The 21,287-nt window shown below is 41.8% G+C and overlaps 1 protein-coding gene across 1 annotated transcript in view; it reads left to right on the forward strand.

Annotated features, from left to right (window-relative positions):
• Positions 1–5,392: 5,392 nt before the first annotated feature.
• LOC101353668 (orphan sodium- and chloride-dependent neurotransmitter transporter NTT5) overlaps positions 5,393–21,287 on the forward strand; it is a 24,565-nt gene continuing 8,670 nt past the window's right edge. The window contains exons 1-6 of the mRNA XM_004381821.3: positions 5,393–5,611; positions 6,061–6,218; positions 6,405–6,531; positions 6,736–6,911; positions 7,145–7,255; positions 7,419–7,660. Coding sequence (XP_004381878.2) covers positions 5,422–5,611; positions 6,061–6,218; positions 6,405–6,531; positions 6,736–6,911; positions 7,145–7,255; positions 7,419–7,660 — 1,004 coding nt within the window. The 5' untranslated portion in view covers positions 5,393–5,421. The remainder of the gene's footprint in view (positions 5,612–6,060; positions 6,219–6,404; positions 6,532–6,735; positions 6,912–7,144; positions 7,256–7,418; positions 7,661–21,287) is intronic.

The following is a 21,287-nucleotide window of genomic DNA, read 5'->3' on the forward strand; positions in this document are numbered from 1 at the left end:
TTCTGCTGAGTAGTCCGAGCTTATTCTTATTGACTCTTCTTTGTAGATGACTTTTCGTTTATCCCTAGCCACTCTTAAAATTCTCTATTTATTTTTGGTTTTGGCAAGTTTGATTATATGTCTTGGTGACTTTCTTTTGGTCTCTACCTTATGTAGGGATCTATGCTTATGCATCTTGGATAGATATCTTGTCATCTTTCAAGATATCAGGGAAGTTTTCTGCCAACAAATCTTCAACAATTCTCTCTGTATTTTCTGTTATCCCCCTCTGTTCTGGTACTGCAATCACTCATAGGTTATTCCTCTTGATAGAGTCCCACATAATTCTTAGGGTTTCTTCATTTTTTTTAATCCTTTTATCTGATTTTTCCTCAAATAAGTTGTTGTCAAGTGCTTTATCTTCAGTCTCACTAATTCTGACTTCCATTGTCTCAATTCTGCTCTATGACTTTCTACTGAGTTGTCTAATTCTGAAATTTTATTGTTAATCTTCTGGATTTCTGATTGCTGTCTCTCTATGTATTCTTGCAGCCTGTTAAATTTGTCATTAAGCTCTTCTCTTATCTTTTTTAATTTCTTCTATTGCATGTTCTGCATTTTGCTTAATTTCCTTCCTAATTTCTTGAAGAGTTCTGTGTATTAATCTTTTGTATTCTGCCTCCAGTAATTCCAAGAAATTTTCCTCCTCTGGAAAATTTCTAGATTCTTTATTTTGGGAGCTTACTGAAGCCATCATGTTTTGCCTCTTTATATGATTTGATATTGACTGTTGTCTCTGAGCCATCAATAAGTTATTGTATTTATTTATTTCATGTTTGCTTACTGTGTCCTAGCTTCTCGTTTTGTTTTGATATGCTGTTCGTATGAGCTAGTTTGATTATTGGCACCTCTGAAGCTCTAGTGTCCTGTCAGCAGGTGGTTAGATCTGTTACTAGGTATGTGAGCTTAGCAGACCGTCCACTCCTCCTGTATGGATTCAGCTCAGGTGCTCAGGTAGATAGCCACCAAGTGTGTGGTGTAGGCTCTCACTGACAGTCCTAGACAGGCCTGGGTGATTGGTGTAGGCACAGGCATCTGGCTGCAGCAGGGGGACACACTCTGAGCAAGGCAGGAGGCTGACAGCCACCCCCGAGTGTCCGGGAGGAAGGTGTGTCCCTGTTCCCTAGAGTGTCTAGGTGGGTGGGTTTTGCAGCCAGACTATGAGCACCTAATGCTGTTGGTTGTAAGGACTGGGGGGCACCTCTTATTCGTGGGCCACTATCACAGGTGGCTAGGTGGTGTGGGTGGAGCCACCAGTCCTCCAGCCCTTGATGTTGGTAGGTGAAGACCCTGCTTAATGGGTAGAGCAGTGTCAAATGTCAAGAACCTGCCACTTCTCAACTGAAACGGTTAAAGTTAGAGTTCCAGTGTATACTCTGTTGTACTGCAGTAATGAGGGCCTATGCTGTTGAGATGGGCCCACACAAGTCTATGCAGGGGGAAAGGCACTCAAAGTCTGTGGATCCCTTATGCCTGTGCCTAGGCAAAGGAGCTCTGCCTACCCTGGGTTCCTGGCTTAGGGGAGCCAGCAGTTTATTTTTTCCCATTTGTTGATTTGTTCACTCTCCAAGGCAAGGAGAATGGCTCCGGGCATGTGATGGATCCTACTTCCAGCCCAGAGGACTCAGCAATTGCTGAAGCCAGTCTGGAACCCAATGCAGAGCAGGGAGCGGGGAGGTAAATGGGAGAGAGATTTTTCCCTAAGGGGGGCGTTTTTGATCTGTGCAGTAAGCCGTAGGCAAGTACTTATCTTTCTCACTGGTTCTGGGTGGCTGAGTAGACTGCCTGGCTCTGGGTCTCTCCTGCTGTGGAAAACGCGCCTCCTGAGCACAGCCGCTTGCCTGCCTCACTGCTCACCCACGAGCTGCTCAGGCCTGAGGTGTCAGGCTCTCACCAGGTCAAATCTGGCAACTCCTCGCTGCTTCCTAACCGTCTCTCCCTCCCCCTGACACTCAGTCCAGTTTCTCAACTCTGCCTTTGATGTTCAGGGCTCCAGGTTGCCATATATAATCAAATCACTTGTTTTTTCGGGTCTTTGTTGTAAGAGGGTTCACTGGAAGGGTCTGACTACTCTGCCATCTTGGCCTCGGCTCCCAGAATTTTCTCTTTTTGACCTGAATATTAAAACTCATTTTCAGAAATGATGCAGACATCCTCATATGTTTTGTATTTTTAAAATCATTTAATTGTTTTTTCTTGGCATAGGAAGGGAGACTGTGGATAAGTTTGGACATCAGTGTTCATATGGCCATCTTTCCTAGAAGATACTTTCTTTGTTTTGACTGTGAATGGAAAGAGTGGCAGGGAATGTGCCAATATTTTTAAAACTGTTTACTTTGACATAATTTCAGAATCATAGTTGTCATTTCAGACTTAAAATTCTTCCATCTTCTTTATGTTCATGCTTATGACATTTTTAATGCATACAGCCCAGTTATTTTATTGAATGTTGTAAAAATGGTGTGGAGCGGCATCTGACCTCCTCTAACTTCATGAGAGGGAAGGAGAATCAAGAGCAGCAGCCCAAGGCTGATTGCTATGAAGCAGAGATCAGACATGCCTTTTCTCTCCACCATCCTTACCAATTCTGACACCAACTCTCCCTCCCACGGCACTCTCTGCTTCTCTGCTGGGTTTGATAATTCATGAAATGGCCACATGGAACTCACAAACAATACTCATGATTATGGGTTATTAGGGAAGTAACAGGTTGCAATTCAGGTTCAGGAACACTCAGGTTGCAGTTCTTCCATCAGGACAGCTTCTTTCCAGTTGTATTGCAGGCACATCTCTCTCTGGTCCTTTGACCCCTGCCCTGCTCAGACAAGTGTTACAAAGCTCTCTTAGCTCTGCCAGTAAGTGCCCTGAGGGCACCCCCCTCGGCCAGTAAGCCTCGGCCCGAAGACGCTCCGCTCTAGCTCTTTGGGTCATCAAATCTAGCTACACCAAGTGCCCAGAGGCACCATACTCTGCCAGCAAGCCTCTTGCCCAAAGGCAGTCAGCTTTCTTGCTCTGTAGGACAGGAAGCCCACCAAGCCGTCTCTTGCTGGTCTCTCCTACCACCATTTCTGTTCCACTGCTTCTCACCATCTTCAGTGTTACAACTCTACAACTGTCTCTTTCTCAGTCTGCTGGTTCCAGGAGCTTCTCAGTGCAGGGATCCTGGGTCTAAAGGATGCACTGCGCTCTTGGTCCTTCTTCCTTGGTAGTGGTGAGATCCTCTCTGTGCTCTAGACTTGGCTGTCTTTTAAGCCTGCAGAATAGCAAAGCTGACCAATCCCCTCGTTAGGGTTCCATATACCCTATTAGCATGGTCTCACCCAGTCATTTGGTAGGAGTTACAAGACCATGGTGAGAAAAGCCACACAAAAGTGATCCATCTTACCTCAAGTGTTCCTCATTTTGGGTTCTTCTGATGTTACCTCATAATTATATTCTGGTTATACAATTTTGGCAGGAATATCACAGAAGAGATGTTAAGTTCTTCTCTGTTCATTGTATCAGGAGGCACATGATATTGACTGACTTTTATTATTTGATTAAGATAGAATCAAATAATGTAAAGGTACTATTTTTTAATTTGTAATTAATAAGTATGTTGTGGGGAAACATATTAACACTTCATAATTACCCATAATCCCTATCAAACTTCCAACCTCTTGTGTTGGCAACTGCTGATGATTTTTGTCTGAATCAGTTATTACTGATGGTTGCTAAATGATGACTTTCTATTTCCATCACTCTTTGCTTATTTATTAGCTTGCATTTTACTGTAAGGAAGATATTTTCCCTTTGCTTATTTATATCACCATGAATTCATGGATTCTTATTCTATGGATTCTCATCTGTTACTATTATTATTATTATTTATTTTGATGCTGTAATTGTTTCATATTTGGCTGATGGGAGCCCGTTCAATCTGACTGTGTCCAGTATCACCTTTCTATTTTTACTTTTAGATACATATCTTTCTTATTGCAGTAATACATTTTGATAGACAATTTGCAAAACTAATTTAAAAGGCAGAGAGAAGGATATAAAAATATATATAATCCTGTCATCTTCTACAGATTTATGTATTTACTTTCAGCCTTTTATTTCATTAAACTTTTTAATGTAGTAAAGAGCTTTACATCTTAGTTTTGTTTTTTGGGTTTTTTTAATCTATCATTGAATTACGTTTTCCTGCACTTTAAGAATTCTTTAGAAACAGTGTATCTCAAACTGTGTGTGGCCACATGTGACCCAGATATGCCAATACTGTCTTGAGGCCCACCTGCTACCTCTGCTTTTGGATAGCATAGCCCTTCCCCTTCTGAAAGAACACTCTAGTTTGCTATCTCTTCCCATTTTCCACACCCAGATTTTTATTTTCCCTTCTCTTCTTTTTCAGCGCGCTTCTTGCCCATTCTCTTGCAGAACATTTCAGGACCCAACAAAGGAATGGAGTGGTGGGAGCACAGAGAGAAGAGTGGCTCAGATATGAGGTAGAGCACCATCCTCTTGCTGGGGATAGAGCAGTGGGGGCAGATAAACAATGAATAAATGAAAAACTAATAGATAATAATGTCAGGTGGTGAGAAATGCTATGAAGAAAAAGAAAAATAGGTAGGATGGAAAGAGTGGTGAGTAGGTAGCTGCTATGTTAGATAAGTGGACAAGGAAGGCATTTCTGATGAGACAGTACTTGAGCAGAGACCTCAATATTTTCTAGATGAGAAACTGAAGCTCAGAGAGGTAAAACACCTTCCCCAAGGTTACAAAGGCAACTCAAGATTAACCTAGTTCCTCTGATTCAAAAGCCCACTCTAAGTAGTACCTCCCTCTCTGGGGAGTATACCTCATGTTCTCCGTAAGTGAAATTGCTAACTTATGTTAACAGGCTTTGTCTATCTCTACCCCATCCCTTGTATCAAAGCATTTCTAAAAAGCAAAACTTGCAAGAAATTTTTCCGTGTTTGAATTTCAGTGGTGGTAGGGACAGAAATGAAAGGTTTGCTTTAAGAAGGTGTTGGGGATTGTTTTGGAACTCAGTCATTCCTTAGCTCTAACATCTAAAAGTTACAGTTTTTCATGTCCCTAAGGTCTATTGAGAAAGGCGACCTCTCCATTGAACAAACTGGAGCTTCTCAAGATAGTCCGCCTGGGATGAATACAGAGTCCGAATCTTCAAAATCCTCACTGGCAAAATTCTCACTTGCTGAGACACATCCTTCTAAGAGTGCCTCAGAAACCCAAACTTGGGAATTGAAGGATCCAGAGATCTGGTCTGCAACATCTTTGGTTTCGGAGGACAAGGATTTAAAGGCCCAGGCCTGGAAGATCCAGGCTTGGGAGCCTCAGTCCAGGGGCAGCCAACCCAAGCAAACCTCTCTGTTTGGGATGGAGGGTATATCAACCCCGAAACACAGTACCTTAGCTCTGAAAGTGCAGGTGACAAAGAAGAAACAGAATGAGAACCTTACCCGTCCACTCTGGTCCAACAAGGTTGAGTACATCCTGATTCAGGTGGCCTGCTCCATGAGGCTAAGCACCCTCTGGAGCTTCCCCCACCTGTGGCTTCTCAATGGAGGTATTAATGCCTGGGGCCAGGACTTATGGGTACATGAGGAGATAGTAGGCTAGAGGTCTGTCCAGGCTTCAAACTCATAAGACCTCTGAGACATGCCAAGGCTAGAGACTTGGTACTCTGAGCAGGGCAGGAGCCAGGTGCCTTAACACCTAGGATCATGAGAGGGTGGAGATGCAGGGTATTTTAACACTTAGATTCGTGAGGTGGTGGGGCTGGAGGCCTGGGTTAGGGGTGGGAGGTGGAAACTAGGTATCTGTGTCTTCCAGAAAGTGGAGGTCGGGGTACTGGACACCTGGGACTGTGAGGGATGTTTGGACATCAGTTAAGCACTGGTGCCTGTGGCCTTGGGGAGGCCATTGGTGAGAAACATGTTTTCCTGGACCCCCGAGAAGTCCAGGCTCTGAAAGGCTAGATGGTTCTCAGAGCGCCTCCCTAAATCCCCTGCACAGGCATTTTTCTCATCATCTACATCCTCATGCTGCTCTTGATTGGCGTTCCTCTCCTCTTCATGGAGATGGCATCTGGTCAGAGGCTGCATCAGAGCAGCCTTGGCGTATGGAAGCTCACCAGCCCCTGGATGACTGGTTTGGGTTATACTAGCTTCATGGTAAGGAGCTCTGAGCCACCCAGGCCTACCCTTTACAGCTAACCTCATCCCAACCCTTCTCCTGGAATAGGTCTTATGACTTCTCTTCCATGAGTCAAGTCCTTTAGTTCCCCCATCCTCTGTCAAATACCCTCCTTTTTCCTGTCCCCACTATTCCTCTCCAGCTGCCTTCTCCCTGGCCTTCAGGTGTGCTTCATCGAGGGCTTGCTCCTCAATGTGATCAATTGCTGGAGCATCTTCTATTTGAGCCAGTCCTTCCAGTTTCCTCTTCCATGGGATAAATGTCCCTTAGTGAAGAACGCCAGTGAATTTGGTGAGGAGGAAGAGAAAGAGGAGGAGAAGGGGGAAACAGAGGTGGAAGGGAATTGGAAGGAGGAGAAGGGATAAGGAAGAGGGAAATAGTGAAAGGAAAATGAAATGGGAGGTGGAACGAGGAGAGAGGAGATAGTAGAAGGAATAAAGAAGAGGGGAAGGGTCACCTTGTCTAGCAGGTGTGTCCAAAGCCAGGTCCCTCTAGATGCTGAGTGTGCACGGACGACACCCTCCATGTACTTCTGGTACCGGCAGACATTGAAGGCTTCAGATACGATTGAGGATTATGGGCCAGTAATCCCCAGTATAAGCTTGTCCTCCTTTCTGACCTGGTGTCTTACGGGTGTTATCATGATCAATGGGCTCAAGTCCATTGGGAAGGTGAGCCACCACTTTTAAACTCCTTGACATTCTCAGATACTTTGTCCATCACCTGACTCTGTTACTTGTTGATCTCCTAATTTCTTACTCCTTCTAGCCTTTTACTCCCACTAGCCCCTGACCCCTGCTAAAAGCTGTCTTTTAACTTCTATTTTTACTCAAAACTTTTTATTACTGATGACTGTTGACCCCTACTGGTATATGGTAACTGATATGTTCCACTCTCAATTCAGGCAGTGTATGTCTTCATACTGCTTCCTTGTTTCATCTCCTTGTGTTTCCTCATCCGATGTTTACTGCTGGAAGGTACATCATTTGGCCTTCAACATTTGTTTGTTTCCAAGGTGAGTAATATCTTCCCACTCTTCCATCAGCCCTTGGAGGACACCATAGCTGCCTGTTCTTAGGGCCTCCTTCCCCATTATCTCCCTGTGCCCCCCACCATATCTGTTATGATTTTCCTCTCTGTCATTTATATCCTCCCTAAACTTGTCTTCTCCCTTTTAGATATCGAATGTGTTCTCCGTGAAGATTTGGAACCTAGCAGGAAACCAAGTTTTGTCTGCCCTGGGCCTAGGCTTTGGCATCATTGCCGCCTTCTCATCATATATTTCCCCGTCCAACAACTGTCTCATTGATGCCTTTGTCGTGGCTCTGGTCAACCTGGGCACCTCACTGCTTTTCACACCTATCATCACCTCTGTCTTGGGCTTCTGGGCCACAGTCACCACAAGTCGCTGCAGTGAGAAGTAAGTCCAGCCCCTTAATTGAGGATTCTTACCTCAGGCAACTATAAAACCCAGACACCCAGACCTTTAAAATTCTGTAAAGACCCACATTCACACATCTCAGCTCAGGTGCAGTTGCAAGCCTCTATACCTGCTATAGCTAAATATGGGAACCATTGGATCCCATCATATATTATCCTTCTCAGAGCCCTCCCCTAACCCTAGAAATTTTCATACTCAGGCATTGCTAAGAATCCACTTCAGAAAATCACCACAGAGATATGCCACAGATGGAAAATATTCAAGATTACCTTAGTCCTAGATAGACAATAAATTTGTATCTAAGACCACACCCATATGGCGAACCTTCCAAGGCCCTCCACTACCTTAATGCCCCATTCTTAACTATTGACTCCTAAATTTAGATGTTTCTGTTAATCTAGCATACTTAAACCCCAATAGGTCCTCAGTAGTAGAACCTTTATCATATGCACATCCCTAATTAGTATTATTTAAACATTAATTTCAAAAGCGTTCATCACACATTTAGAAAATACACTTTATATAATCACAGAGACTTGGAAAGATGAATCAGACCTCAGTCCTTGCCTTCATTGAATTTTCAGCTTTAAAAGGGAAGAGAGGAGAGGGATTAGACACTAAATAAGATAGTCATAAACTTTTGATAACTGTAGCAAGAGTGATGTGGTAGGACAGAGGACAGAGGACAGAGTCATTAATTCTGATTGGGCAAGTTAGAAAAGGCTCCCAGAGAAGGCAAACCTAAGCTGAATTTGTTCCTAGTAATGCTAATCCCCACCATAACCACCACCTTCTTCTAGAAGAAGCCTCGATTTATACATGTCTTCTGGTGCACATGGGCCAAAATTTTCTCTAGGGTATATACTCAGAAATGGAATTTCTGGGTAGACTATCTACCCTTCAATTGAATCTTCAATTTTACAATATAACGTCTGGTTTTCAAAGTGGTTTAGTAAATTACCCTCTAACTAGTAATATGTGAGAATTCCATTTATTCCACTTTCTGAGCAACACTTGATATGGTCATATTTTTTAGTTTTTGCCAATCTGGTGGTAATTGTATTTTTTGGGGTGTGTGTGTGTGTGTTTAAACATTACATACATACAGAAAAAGGCATTAAATGTGCAGTGTTAAATAGATAACTCTGAGTAAAAGAGTCAGCACAAAGTTGGACCTATGAGCAGAGGTCAAATATATCCCAGCTTCCCAACTTCTCCATTATTTCTGACACCAGCCATTCCCCCTGCCCCCACCATGGTACTGTCTTTCTCTACCGAGTTTTATAATTTGTGGTGAGTTACTTTTGAAAAATCAGCCATTGAAAACCCTATGGAGCACAGTTCTACTCTGACACATATGGGGTTGCCATGAGTTGGAGTCAACTTGATGGCAACTAGTTTTGATTTTATAGTTTACTATGTCCATTTACATAGTTTAATTTGTTCATTTGTATATAAATTCGCTTTGTATTCTTTTGTGTTTTATTTCTTTCATTCAGCGTATGTTTACAAGATTCATCCACATTATTGTGTGTCGCTTTAGTTTGTGCTTTTTTAATGTTACTTAACATTCCAGTATATGGATAGACCACAGTTGATTTATCCATTAGTTATTGATGAACATATGGAGTCTTTCCAGTTTTTGGCTAGTATAAGCAATACTGTTCTAAACATTTTTCTACATGTTCCTGATGAGGAACTTCTCATCTGTTCACTCTTGTCCAAGAAGGTTGAGTACATCCTGGCCCAGGTAGGCTACTCTGTGAGGCCAGTCAACCTCTGGTGCTTTCCCAATCTGTTGCTCACAACATATGTGCACAATTTTCTAGGGTACACACCTATGATTGGCTTGTTGTGCTGTAGTTTTCTACCACTGTGTGACAAATCACTCCAAAAGTAAGAGGATTAAGACAACAATGATTTTAAGTGGGGTGGCTGGAAAGTTCTTCTGCTGGCCTTTCTTGGGTTCACTCACATGGCTGTCTTTATCTGGTGCAGTGACTGCAGGCTGGGCTCAGTGGGACTGCACTGCTGTGCTTTCTGTGGTGTTGGCTGAGCTCACTCTTGCACTCGCAGTCAGTTGGCAGGTGGGCAAGGGCTGTTCTCCAGGATCCATGCCATGGGGCCAGCTTGGGCCACCTCACATGGAAGCTCACAGAGCATGAAGGTGAAATTTACAAAGTGCCTTGAAGCCTAAGAGTGGGAACGGTTGTCACTGTTGATACATTTCTTTGGTCACAAAGCCTACCCTAGATTCAAACTAGAACCAAACCAAACTTGTTGCCATCAAATCGATTCTGACTCATAGTGACCCCACGTGGTTTTTTTTTTTTTTTTTTGCTGTAATCTTTACGAAAGCAGTTCACGAGTCGTTTCTTCCGTGGAGCTGTTGGTGGTTTTCAACAACCAAACTTTAGTTTAGTAGATAAGAGCAAATTGTTTGCACCACTAGGGACCTCCCCAGATTCAAGGGGCAGGAAAATAGACTACTTTTCATCTGGAGAAGCTGCAAAACACTGTGGCCATGTTTTTTCAGTCTACTACACATATCTTCAAATTTCCTAGATAATGCCAGAGTTCTTTCCTCAGTATTTGTACCACTTTATAATGTACGTATGTATGAAATGTATGTATGAAAGTTTCCATTGCCCTACTTCTTGCAAACACTTGGATTGTCAGATTTTTAGTTTTACCAGTTTGGTGGGGGTGTAATAGTATCTCATTATGGTTTTAATTGGTATGTCTCTGGTTTTTAATAAGGTTAGGTACGTTTTTATATATTTATTGGCCATTGAGTTTCCTCTTTAGTGAAATGTGTGGTCAAATTTTTCACCCATTTTTCTATTAGACTGTCTTTTTCTTTGGAGTTCTTTATATGTTCTGTATACTAGTCATTTGCCAGTCACGTATGTTAAAATCTCTTTCTCTCACTTTGTGGAGTGCCTTTTCAATCTCTTAACATGGTATTCTTTTGGGCAACTTTTTGTTTTGAAGATTTCAAATGCATAGAAAAGTTGAAAGAATTTTATCAGGAACTCCTGTATTCACAAATTCACAGAGTCACAAATCATTTATATTGTGTCCCATTTGCACTGTCACTTGCTCTCTCTGTTTACGTGTTTACAACTTCTTTTCAGAGCCATATAAGAATAATCTGTAGACATCTTGCCACTTTACCTGTAAATACTCCAGCATGTATTTCCGAAGGACAAGATCATTCTCCAGTATAACCGTAGAACAATTATAAAAATCAGTACATTTAACATTGATTTAATATCTAATTCATAGTTCATATTCAAATTTTATGAGTTGTCCCAGTACTACCCTTTATAGCTATTTTTTCCCAGTCCAAGATCCTATTCAGAATCACACATCAATTTTGTTTTGTCTCTTTAGTCTCCTTTAATCTGGAACTCATTCTTTCTGTCTTTCATGACCATGAAATTTTTGAAGCGTGAGGCCAGTTGTTTTGTAGAATGTCTCTCAGTTTGGGTTTGTCTGATGTTTACTCATGATTAGATTCAGGTGGTGCATTTTTGTCAGGGGTACCACAGAAATGATGGTATGTCCTTACAGTGTGATATATCAGGAGACACATGATCTCAATTTGTTCTATTACTGTGATGGTAACTTTAACCCCTCTGTTAAGGTTTTACTTGTAAGATTTCTCCATTGTCAAGTTAATTTTTTCCTTCTCTGGTAAATAAGTAAATTGTGGGGAGATATTATATTTTCAGACTATGTAAATGCCCTGTTCCTTATCAGAATTTCACCCAATGGTTTTAGCATCCATTGAGGAGTCTTACCTGAATCAGTTATTATTCTGATGTTGCAATAGGATGTTATTTTAACTCCATAATTTCTTATATATTTATTATTTGGCATTCTTTTGTATAGGTTCATAGATTCTTATTTTATTCAATGGGTTATAATCTGTTATTATTACTTATTTTGATGCTCAGATTTTTCCAGATTTGACCAATGGCAGCCCCTTTAAACTTGCTTTTGTGTCCTTTTCATATGCCCTCATCATTCTCTGGGCACTTTCTCACTTTTTTGACATAAGATATTTCAAGCACACCTTGCACTTCCCCTGTCACAGTCCTAGAATTAAACACTTCTCCAAGGAGTCCTGGTTTCTTTTAGTATTTAGAAACCAAAATCTGAGCACCAGGTGTGCTCATTGCTACTGGAGTATCATTGCGTCTAGGGTTTCTGAACAGACAGAGCTAGGGATTTGTGTGTGTTGGGGGAATGGATCTATCTGTCTCTCCATCCATCCATCCATCCAGCCAGCCATCCATCCAGCCAGCCAGCCAGCCAGCTAGCCAGCCATCAGTCATCTAAAACTGAGAGTTCATACTGATATTTCAAATTGCAGTCAAGCACCACAAGGTTCATTCTAGTCTTCTCTCTTTTTGTCTTTGTAACTCCTTTCTCCAATGATGAAAAACCTGATTCCCATTATCGTCAATATATTTACCCATTTTCTCAATCTCAGTACTAGAATACTCAGAAAATACCTTCAGAATTGGTAATCCATAACACTGCAAAAAGAAAGAAAAAAAGTTCAATATATGACAATTTTTTGTTTTTATCCTGAGTTTTACAGTCAGAATGCTGTGTTAAAAAATTACTTGGATTTGTTCTTTTTTCCAATTCATTGTGGTTATGTTATTCATTTGAAATAGAATCAGGTTAATTTGTTTCTGTTTGACATTTTAGGGTTCTCAACCCAGTGTGATTTTATTTAATTTGATTTTTTTTGAGTTTGTAAAACATTCACATGGTTTCAAAACATAAAGTATGCAAAAAGATACTCAGAGAAATATCACTTCTTGTACCATCACTTCAACCCAATTCCCACCCACTCCCTGTAACAAATCTCATTATTTTTGTTGTTGTTTGTCCTTCCTCTGTTTGCAAAAATCAGCAGAAAGATGTTTATTTACCCTTCTTTCTGACACATAAAGTAGCATATATATATATACCCTTTTGGATCTATTACTTTTTAAAAATAAGTTATCCTGGGAATTACTGTCAGTTCATAGAGATTTCCTCATTTTTTAATAATTTATTTTGTTGTTGTTGTTGAGAATATACACAGCAGAACACACACCAATTCAACAGTTTCTACATGTACAGTTCAGTGACACTGATTACATTCTTCAAGTTTGCAATCATTCTCATCCTCCTTTTCTGAATTGTTCCTTTCCCATTAACATAGACTCACTGCCCCTAAGTTTCTGTTGTTAGTTTGATCCCGTATAGATAGTACTTAAAAGAGTGCAAAGCTCAAGGCAGAGGTTCTTTACTAGTTAAGCTAAACTATTGTTTGGTTTTAAGAAGACTTCAGGGGATATTTTTGGTTTAAGGTTTAAAGTTGTCTTAGGGTAATAGTTTTGGGGGGTTCATCCAGCCTCTATAGCTCTAGAAAGTCTGGATTCCATGAGAATTTAAGATTTTGTTCTTCATTTTCCTTCTTTTGATCAGGATTCTTCTGTATAATCTTTGATCAAAATGTTTAGTAATGGTAGCTGGTGTAATGTTTGAGTACCACCTGAAGCCCTCTAACTTCAGGAAGAGGATAGAGAATCACCATCGGCACAAAGCTGATTCCTATGAGCTGGAAGTGAGAAATACCTCCATTCTTCAACCTCTTTACCAATTCTGACTCCAGCCGTCCCTCCCCCACACTCTCTACTTTTCTTCTGGTTTGATAATTAATTGCAATGGCTGCACAGAATTCAGACCTACTTAGTTAAGTGGTTTATTAAGGAAGTAACAGGTACAACTTGGGATTAGGATCAGCAGGCTACAACTCAGGATCAGGATCAGGAAGCATGTAAAGTCTGGAAGCCTCCCCCGAAGTGGAGAGCACATTTTTCCCTTCTTCAGTGGAGGACAGCTCTCTCAGCTCCTCTCAGCCCTGCAAGCAAGGAGGCCATACGCTCTGCTGTGCATACCTCCTGTGGTGAAATGAATTTCTTTATGTGGTCTTTTGCCTTGGTTCTGTGAAAAAGAGAGAAAAAGAAAACAACTTGGGAGATTTTTACCTGGGCCCTGAGGAGTTACAGTTGCCCTTGTTACAGTTACCAAGGGAAGAAGACAGTCTGCTGGTAGAAAAATGTCAGTTATAATGCAAATACATGGAGCCACTTGTGAGGGGATTGGTCAGTTTAGTCCACTGAAGGGATTGGTCAGTTATTATGCAAGTAAGGTATGTAAAATCTGCCCAATAGGATTGATCCTCTTGCCTATATAAACAGCCATCCCACAGAGGTTTGGGGGAGGAGCCTGGAGTGGAGTGTGTCCTTTGGACCTGGGGTCCCAGCTCTGAGAACCTCCTAGACCTAAGAGACAGAGAGAGCTGTGTCCTAGTCCTCTAGTGCTGCTGTAACAGAAATACCACAAGTGGATGGCTTTAACAAAAAGAAATTTATTCTGTCACAGTCTGGTAGGCTACAAGTCCAAAATCAGGGCATCAGCTCCAGAGGAAGGCTTTCTTTTCTCTGTTGACTCTGGTGGAACATCCTTGTCACCAACCTTGCCCTGGTTTAGGAGCTTTCAGTGCAGGAGCCCCAGGTCCAATGGACATACTCTGCTCCCAGTGCTTCTTTCTTGGTGGCATGAGGTCCTTCTCCTCTCTGCTCACTTCTCTCTTTTATATCTCAAAAGAGATTGTCTCAAGACACAATCCAATCATGTAGATTGAGTCCTGCCTCATTAACATAACTGCTGCTTATCCCACCTCATTAGCATCTTAGAGGCAGGATTTACAACACATAGGAAAATCACATCAGATGACAAAATGGTAGACAGTCACACAATACTAGGAATCATGGCCTAGCCAAATTGATACACATACTTTTGGGGAACACAGTTCAATCCATGACAAACTGTAACACTGGAGTGGTGGCAGCAGAACCAAGAGACTAGTGGAAGATGGCATGGTGGGCTTCCTGGCCCACACAGTGAGGTGGCTACAGTGGGCTTGCCAACCCACAGAGCAAGAGAACTGAGTGCCTTCAGACTGGAGGCTTGCTGGCGGAGTGGGGTGCCTCTGGGCACTTGTTGGTGGAGCTAAAAAAGCTGTAACAGTTACCTGAGCAGGGGCAGAGGCCAGGCTTGAGAGCGCAGTGCCCAGGCCAAGAGTGAGGGCCCGGTGGCAGCAGTGGAGTAGAAGTTGTCCTAATCAAAGAACTGTATCCTGAGTTAATCCTGTTACTTCCAAGTTAATCCTGATCCTGTGTTACTTCCCTAATAAACCATGTAACTATGAGTATGGTCTGTGAGTTCTGTGTGACCATTGCAATGAATTATTGAACCCAGCAGAGAAGTAGAGTGCCGTGGGGAGGACGGCTGGTGTCAGAATTGGTAAAAAGGTTGAAGAGTGGTGGTATGTCTGACCACCTCATAGGAATCAGCTTTGGTCTAATGCTGATTCTTATTCTCCCTGAAGTGAGATGAGGTCAGACACTATTACTACCCCCTCTCAGCCATGCAGGCCTCCTCTCAACTCTCTCAGGACAGACCTTGTCTTGGCCGTGCACACCTCCTCTCAGCCATGCAGGCCTCTCTGCCTTCAGCCTCCCTGCTGTCAGCTTCTCCACTGCTAACCGACCTGGCTCATAGCCAGTGTACCAGATTTGTTCAGCCCTCTTGGCTGCCTTCCTAGCAGCAGTTTTCTGCCATCACCACCAACTGTCACAGGGTCCCTGCTGGGCCTGTCGCCACTGGCTCTGCCATAGGTCCCCTTCAGGGCCTCTTACTGCCTTCAGTATTACAGCTCTTGACTTGTGTTACAGCTCTTCTAGGAGGTTCCTCACCTCCTTTCTCTCTGCTTCTTCTCTCTTTTGCCTGTCTTGCCTTTTCTCCTATTCTTTTTTCTTCCTTCTGAAACCTCTGTAGGGTTGGCTGCATATATAAGCAGACTCCTTGTCAATTTCAAGGCATGACCTTCTCAGCAGGGCCACAGACTGACCAATTTCCTTGGTGGACCATAGTGACTTCATTTTATAGTCTTTAGTATATTGACGAATCCCCGCAAGGTGCATAAGACAGACCAATCGCAGGGCAGGCTGCAGCCCAGGGCCAGACAAAGAGTATCAGACCATCAAGTTGTTTACAGTTTACCCAGGAAACATCAGTCAACCTGGACAAAAGTAACAAACCTGCATCGAAAACTAGGGCAAAGGTAACTCTTCAGGGCTTAGAGGAAAAATCTTGTACCTGTTTTTCCAAAGAACCAAGGCAAAAGGCTACATAAAGAAACTCATCTCACCACAGCTGGGCAGCATCCAGTTCTTCTGGTCTCATGGCAAAGGAGGCAGTTGTTTATGGAGGCAATTCCATAAACACACATTCCATTCCTCCTCTTATTCCTGACTCTCCTTCCTCTTGCTCCAGGCAAATAGAGACCAATTGTGCTTTGGATGGCCTCTTGCAAGCTTTTAAGACCTCAGGCATGATACAACAAACTAGAAGGTAGAACAGAAGCACTGAACATGTTATTAGGCCAATTAACTGGGATATTCCAGGAAACCATGACCCTAAACCTTCAAACCGAGGAAACAAATCCCATGAGGCGTTTGGTTGTACATAAGCAGGCTTAGCAGCTACTCTTTTTGTTTTTTTCTTTTGTCATTGTAAATATATCACACACCTTTTGCCAGTTTAACTTTTTACAGATGTACAACTCATTGAGACCAGTTACATTAATTGGCTGTGCAGCCATACCCTTAATGTGATTTTTAATAGCTGCATAACATTCCATTACATGGGATGTGTATGGTACTAATACCATACATGCGTATGCATTGTATGTAGAGGAATTATATGTATAGTCTTATATGTATAGGAATTAGGATACTTCCAATGTCTTACAGTTACAGTGTTGTATTGAATAATCTTGCACTTATGTATCTTTGTATTGTTGGAGGTGTATCTCCAGGATAAAAAACCCAGGATTGCTGGGTTAAAAGATAAGTGCATATGCGCAAGTAGTTTTGTTAGATCTTGCCAAGCTCCCCTCCATAAGGTTGTATCAGGTTGTATTCTCACCAGAAATGTCTGAGAGTGCCTGCTGCTTTATAGCCTGGCCAGCAAAATGAGTTGTCAAGCTTCTCCATTTTTGTCTTTTGATAAATGGGTAAAAGTATCTTAATGTAGTCCTAATTTATTTAGTAAAGAAAAGAAATTTATTATTAAAGTGAAAAATTATACAGATCATGATGATCTCTGAAACTCGTAAGTCAGATACATAGCCTGCTTTCTCATCTTGCAGAAGAACTACACAATTTAATGAATTGTCTCTATAGTTATGGCTATTAAATGTTTTGAGGTCATGTATCCCTATGAGACTTTAATTTTAGAAATGTGCACATATATGTGTGTGTGTGTACCCAAAATGTAGCATAGAATTTTTCAGACACATGGGTCACGCTAAAATCCAGCCCTGTGTAGCTATGGGTTTCAGATTAAGAACAAGTTCCCAGTTCCCCTATGTTGTTGTTGTTAGCTGCTGTCCACTCAGGCCCCTGACGCATGGCAACGCTACGCACAATGGAATAAAATGCTGCCCGGTCCAGCGCCATTGCCACAATCGGTTGGTTATCAGACCGTTGTGATTCATAGAGTTTTCATTGGCTGGTTTTTTTTTAATTGTACTTTAGGTGAAGGTTTACAGAACAAACTAGCTTCTCATTAAACAATTAGTAAACATATTGTTTTATGACATTGGTTAACAACCCCACGACATGTCAACACTCTCCCTTCTCGACCTTGGGTTCCCTATTACCAGCTTTCCTGTCCCCTCCTGCCTTCTAGTCCTTGCCCCTGGGCTGGTGTTCCTCTTTAGTCTTGTTTTGTTTTATGGGCCTGTCTAGTCTTTGGCTAAAGGGTGAGCCTCAGGAGAGACTTCATTACTGAGCTAAAAGGGTGTCTGGGGGCCATGCTCTTGGGGTTTCTCCAGTCTCTGTCAGGCCAGTAAGTCTGGCTTTTTTTGTGAGTTAGAATTTTGTTCTGCATTCCAGGACCCTCTATTGTGAGCCCTGTCAGAGCAGTTTGTGGCGGTAGCCAGGCACCATCTAGTTGTATTGGACTCACTCTGGTGGAGGCTGTGGTATTTGTGGTCCATTAGTCCTTTGGGCTGATCTTTCCTTGTGTGTTTAGTTTTCTTCATTATCCCTTGCTCCCGAAGGGGTGAGACCAGTGGAGTATCTTAGATGGCTGCTTACAGCCTTTTAAGACCCCAAAGTAGAATGTAGAATATTTTCTTTATAAACTATGCTATGCCAGTTGAGCTAGATATTCCCCGAGACGATGGTCCCCACAGCCCTCCGCCCAGTAATTCAGTCCCTCAGGAGTTTGGATGTGTCTCTGGAGCTTCCATGACCTTTCCTTGTACAAGTTGTGCTAGCTTCCCCAGTATTGTCTGTCTTACCCTTCATCAAAGCTACTGTGTATCTATTGTCTATTTAGTGTTTTTCCATCTCCACCCTTCCCCTCCCTCGGAACCATAAAAGATTGTTTTGTGTGTGTGTGTGTTGTAAACCTTTTCATGAGTTTTTGTCCTTTTGAGACTAATTTCACTCAGCATAATGTCCTCCAGATTCATCCATGTTGTGAGATGCTTCACAGATTCATCATTGTTCTTTATTGTTGCGTAGTACTCCATCGTGTGTATGTACCATAGTTTGTTTATCCATTCATCTGTTGATGGGCATTTAGGTTGTTCCCATCTTTTTGCTATTGTGAACAATGCTGCCATGAACATGGTGTGCATATGTCTATTCATGTGATGGCTTTTATTTCTCTAGGATATATTCTTAGGAGTGGTATTGCTGGGTCAGATGTTATTTCTATTTCTAGCTTTCTAAGGAAGTGCCTTATCATTTTCCAAAATGGTTGTACCATTTTGCATTCCCACCAGCAGTGCAGAAGATTTCCAATCTCCCCACAGCCTCTCCAACATTAGTTATTTTCTGTTTTTTTTGGTTCGTGCCAGTAATGCCGGGGTGAGATGGTATCTTATTGTGGTTTTGATTTGCATTTCTTTAATGGCTAGTGATCATGAGCACTTTCTCATGTGTCTGTTAGCTGCTTGAATGTCGTTTGGTGAAGTGTAAATTCATTTCCTTTGCCCATTTTTTCTATTGGATTATTAGTCTTTTTGTTGTAGAGGTGTTGGATTTTCCTGTAGATTTTAGAGATTAGACTTTTGTCGGATTTGTAATAGCCAAAAATTTTTTTCCAGTCTGTAAGTTCTCTTTTTACTCTTTTGGTGAAGTCTTTTGGTGAGCATAAGTGTTTAATTTTTTTAGAAGATCCTCATTATCTAGCTTATCGTCTGGAGTTTGTGTGTTGTCAGTTATGGTTTGTATCCTGTTAATGCTGTGTATTAGGGCCTCTAGCACTGATCCCATTTTTTCTTCTATGATTTTTATAGTTTTTGGTTTTATATTTAGGTCTTTGATCCATTTTGAATTAGTTTTTGTGTATGCTGCAAGGTATGAGTCTTGTTTCTTTTTTTTGCAGATGGACATCCAGTTTTGCCAGCGCCATTTGTTAAAAAGACTGTCTTTTCCCCGTTTCTTCCATTCACTGCAGCTACTCTGCATTCAAGAGCAAGTTTCGAGCCTCTTCTGACATCCATTTTGGTCTTTTCTGTCTTTCCTGTCTTTTTAATGACCTCTTGCTTTCTTCATGTATGATGTCCTTGATGTCATCTCACAACTCATCTGGTCTTTGGTCGTTAGTGTTCAATGCATCAAATCTCTTCTTGAGATGGTCTCCAAATTCAAGTGGGATATACTAACGGTCGTATTTTGGCTCTTGTGGACTTGTTTTAATTTTTTTCAGCTTCGACTTGAACTTGCATATGAGCAATTGATGGTCTGTTCCACTGGCGGCTCCTGACCTTGTTCTAACAGATAATAGTGAGCTTTTCCATCATCTCTTTCCACAGATGTAGTCGATTTCATTCCTGCATTTTCCTTCCAGTGAGATCCACATGAATAGTCACTATTTACGTTGTGGAAAAAACGATATTTCCAATGAATTAGTCGTTGGTCTTGCAAAATTCTATCATACGATCTCCGGCGTCATTTCTATCACCAAGGCAATATTTTCCAACTACCCATCCTCCTTTTTTGCCAGCTTTTGTATTCCAATCACCAGTAGTTATCAATGCATTTTGATTGCATGTTTGATCAATTTCAGACTGCAGAAGTTGGTAAAAACCTTCAATTTCCTCATCGTTGGCATTATTCACATTAGCAAAAATTTGAATAATAGTTGTATTAACTGGTCTTCCTTGTAGGCGAGTGGATATTACCCTATCACTGACAGCATTGTACTTCAGGATAGATCTTGAAATGTTCTTTTTGATGATGAACGTGATGCCCTTCCTCTTCAGTTTGTCATTCCCAACATAGTAGGCCATGTGATCATCTGATTCAAAATGGCCAATATCAGTCCATTTCAGCTCACTAATGCTTAGGATATCAATCTTTATGTGTTTCATCTCATTTCGGACGACTTCCAATTTTCCTAGATTCATACTTTGTACATTCCACGTTCTGGTTATTAATGGATGTTTGCAGCTGTTTCATCTCATATTGAGTCGTGTCACATCAACAAATGAAGGTCTCGAAAACTTTATTCCATCTACGTCATTCAGATTGACTCTAGTTTGAGGAGGCAGCTCTTCCCTAGTCATATTTTGAGTGTCTTCCAACCTGGGGAACTCATCTTCCAGCACTATATCAGACAGAGTTCTGCTACTATTCATAAAGTTTTCACTGGCCAGTTTTTTCAGAAGTGGACTGCCAGGTCTTTCTTCCTCGCCTCTCTTACTCTGGAAGCTCTGCTGAAACCTGTCCACCAAGGGTGACCCTGCTGGTATTTGAAATACCAGTGACAAAGCTTCCAGTATCACAGCAAGATGCAAGCTACCACAGTACGACAAACTGTCAGACACGTAAAGATGTAAATACACAGAGATAGATACATGTAAACCCATTACCGTCGAGTCAATTCTGACTCATAGTGACCCTGTAGGACAGAGTAGAACTGCCCCCATAGGATTTCCACGGAGTGGCTGGTGGATTTGAACTGCCAACTTTTTGGTTAGCAGCCAAACACTTAACTACTGTACCGCTGTTGTTGTTAGATGCTATCGAGTCAGTTGCAACTCATAGCAACCCTATGTACCATAGAAGGAAACACTGCCCAGTCCTGCGTCATCCTCACAATCGTTATGCTTGAGTCCATTGTTGCAGCCACTCCTCTGAATCTGGCCTGAATTTCTGGCAGTTCCCTGTCGATGTACTGCTGCAGCCGTTTTTTAATGATCTTCAGCAAAATTTTACTTGCGTGTAATATTAATGATATTGTTCGATAATTTCCACTTCAGTTGGATCACCTTTCTTCTTAGGAATAGGTATAAATATGGATCTCTTCCAGTTGGTTGGCCAGGTAGCTGTCTTCCAAATTTCTTGGCATAGACAAGTGAGCACTTCCAGTGCTGCATCCATTTGTTGAAACATCTCAATTGATATTCCATCAATTCCTGGAGCCTTGTTTTTCTCCAATTCCTTCAGTG

The sequence above is a fragment of the Trichechus manatus genome, unplaced genomic scaffold (assembly GCF_000243295.1).
Source record: "Trichechus manatus latirostris isolate Lorelei unplaced genomic scaffold, TriManLat1.0 scaffold00087, whole genome shotgun sequence".
Classification (NCBI taxonomy): Eukaryota; Metazoa; Chordata; class Mammalia; order Sirenia; family Trichechidae; genus Trichechus; species Trichechus manatus.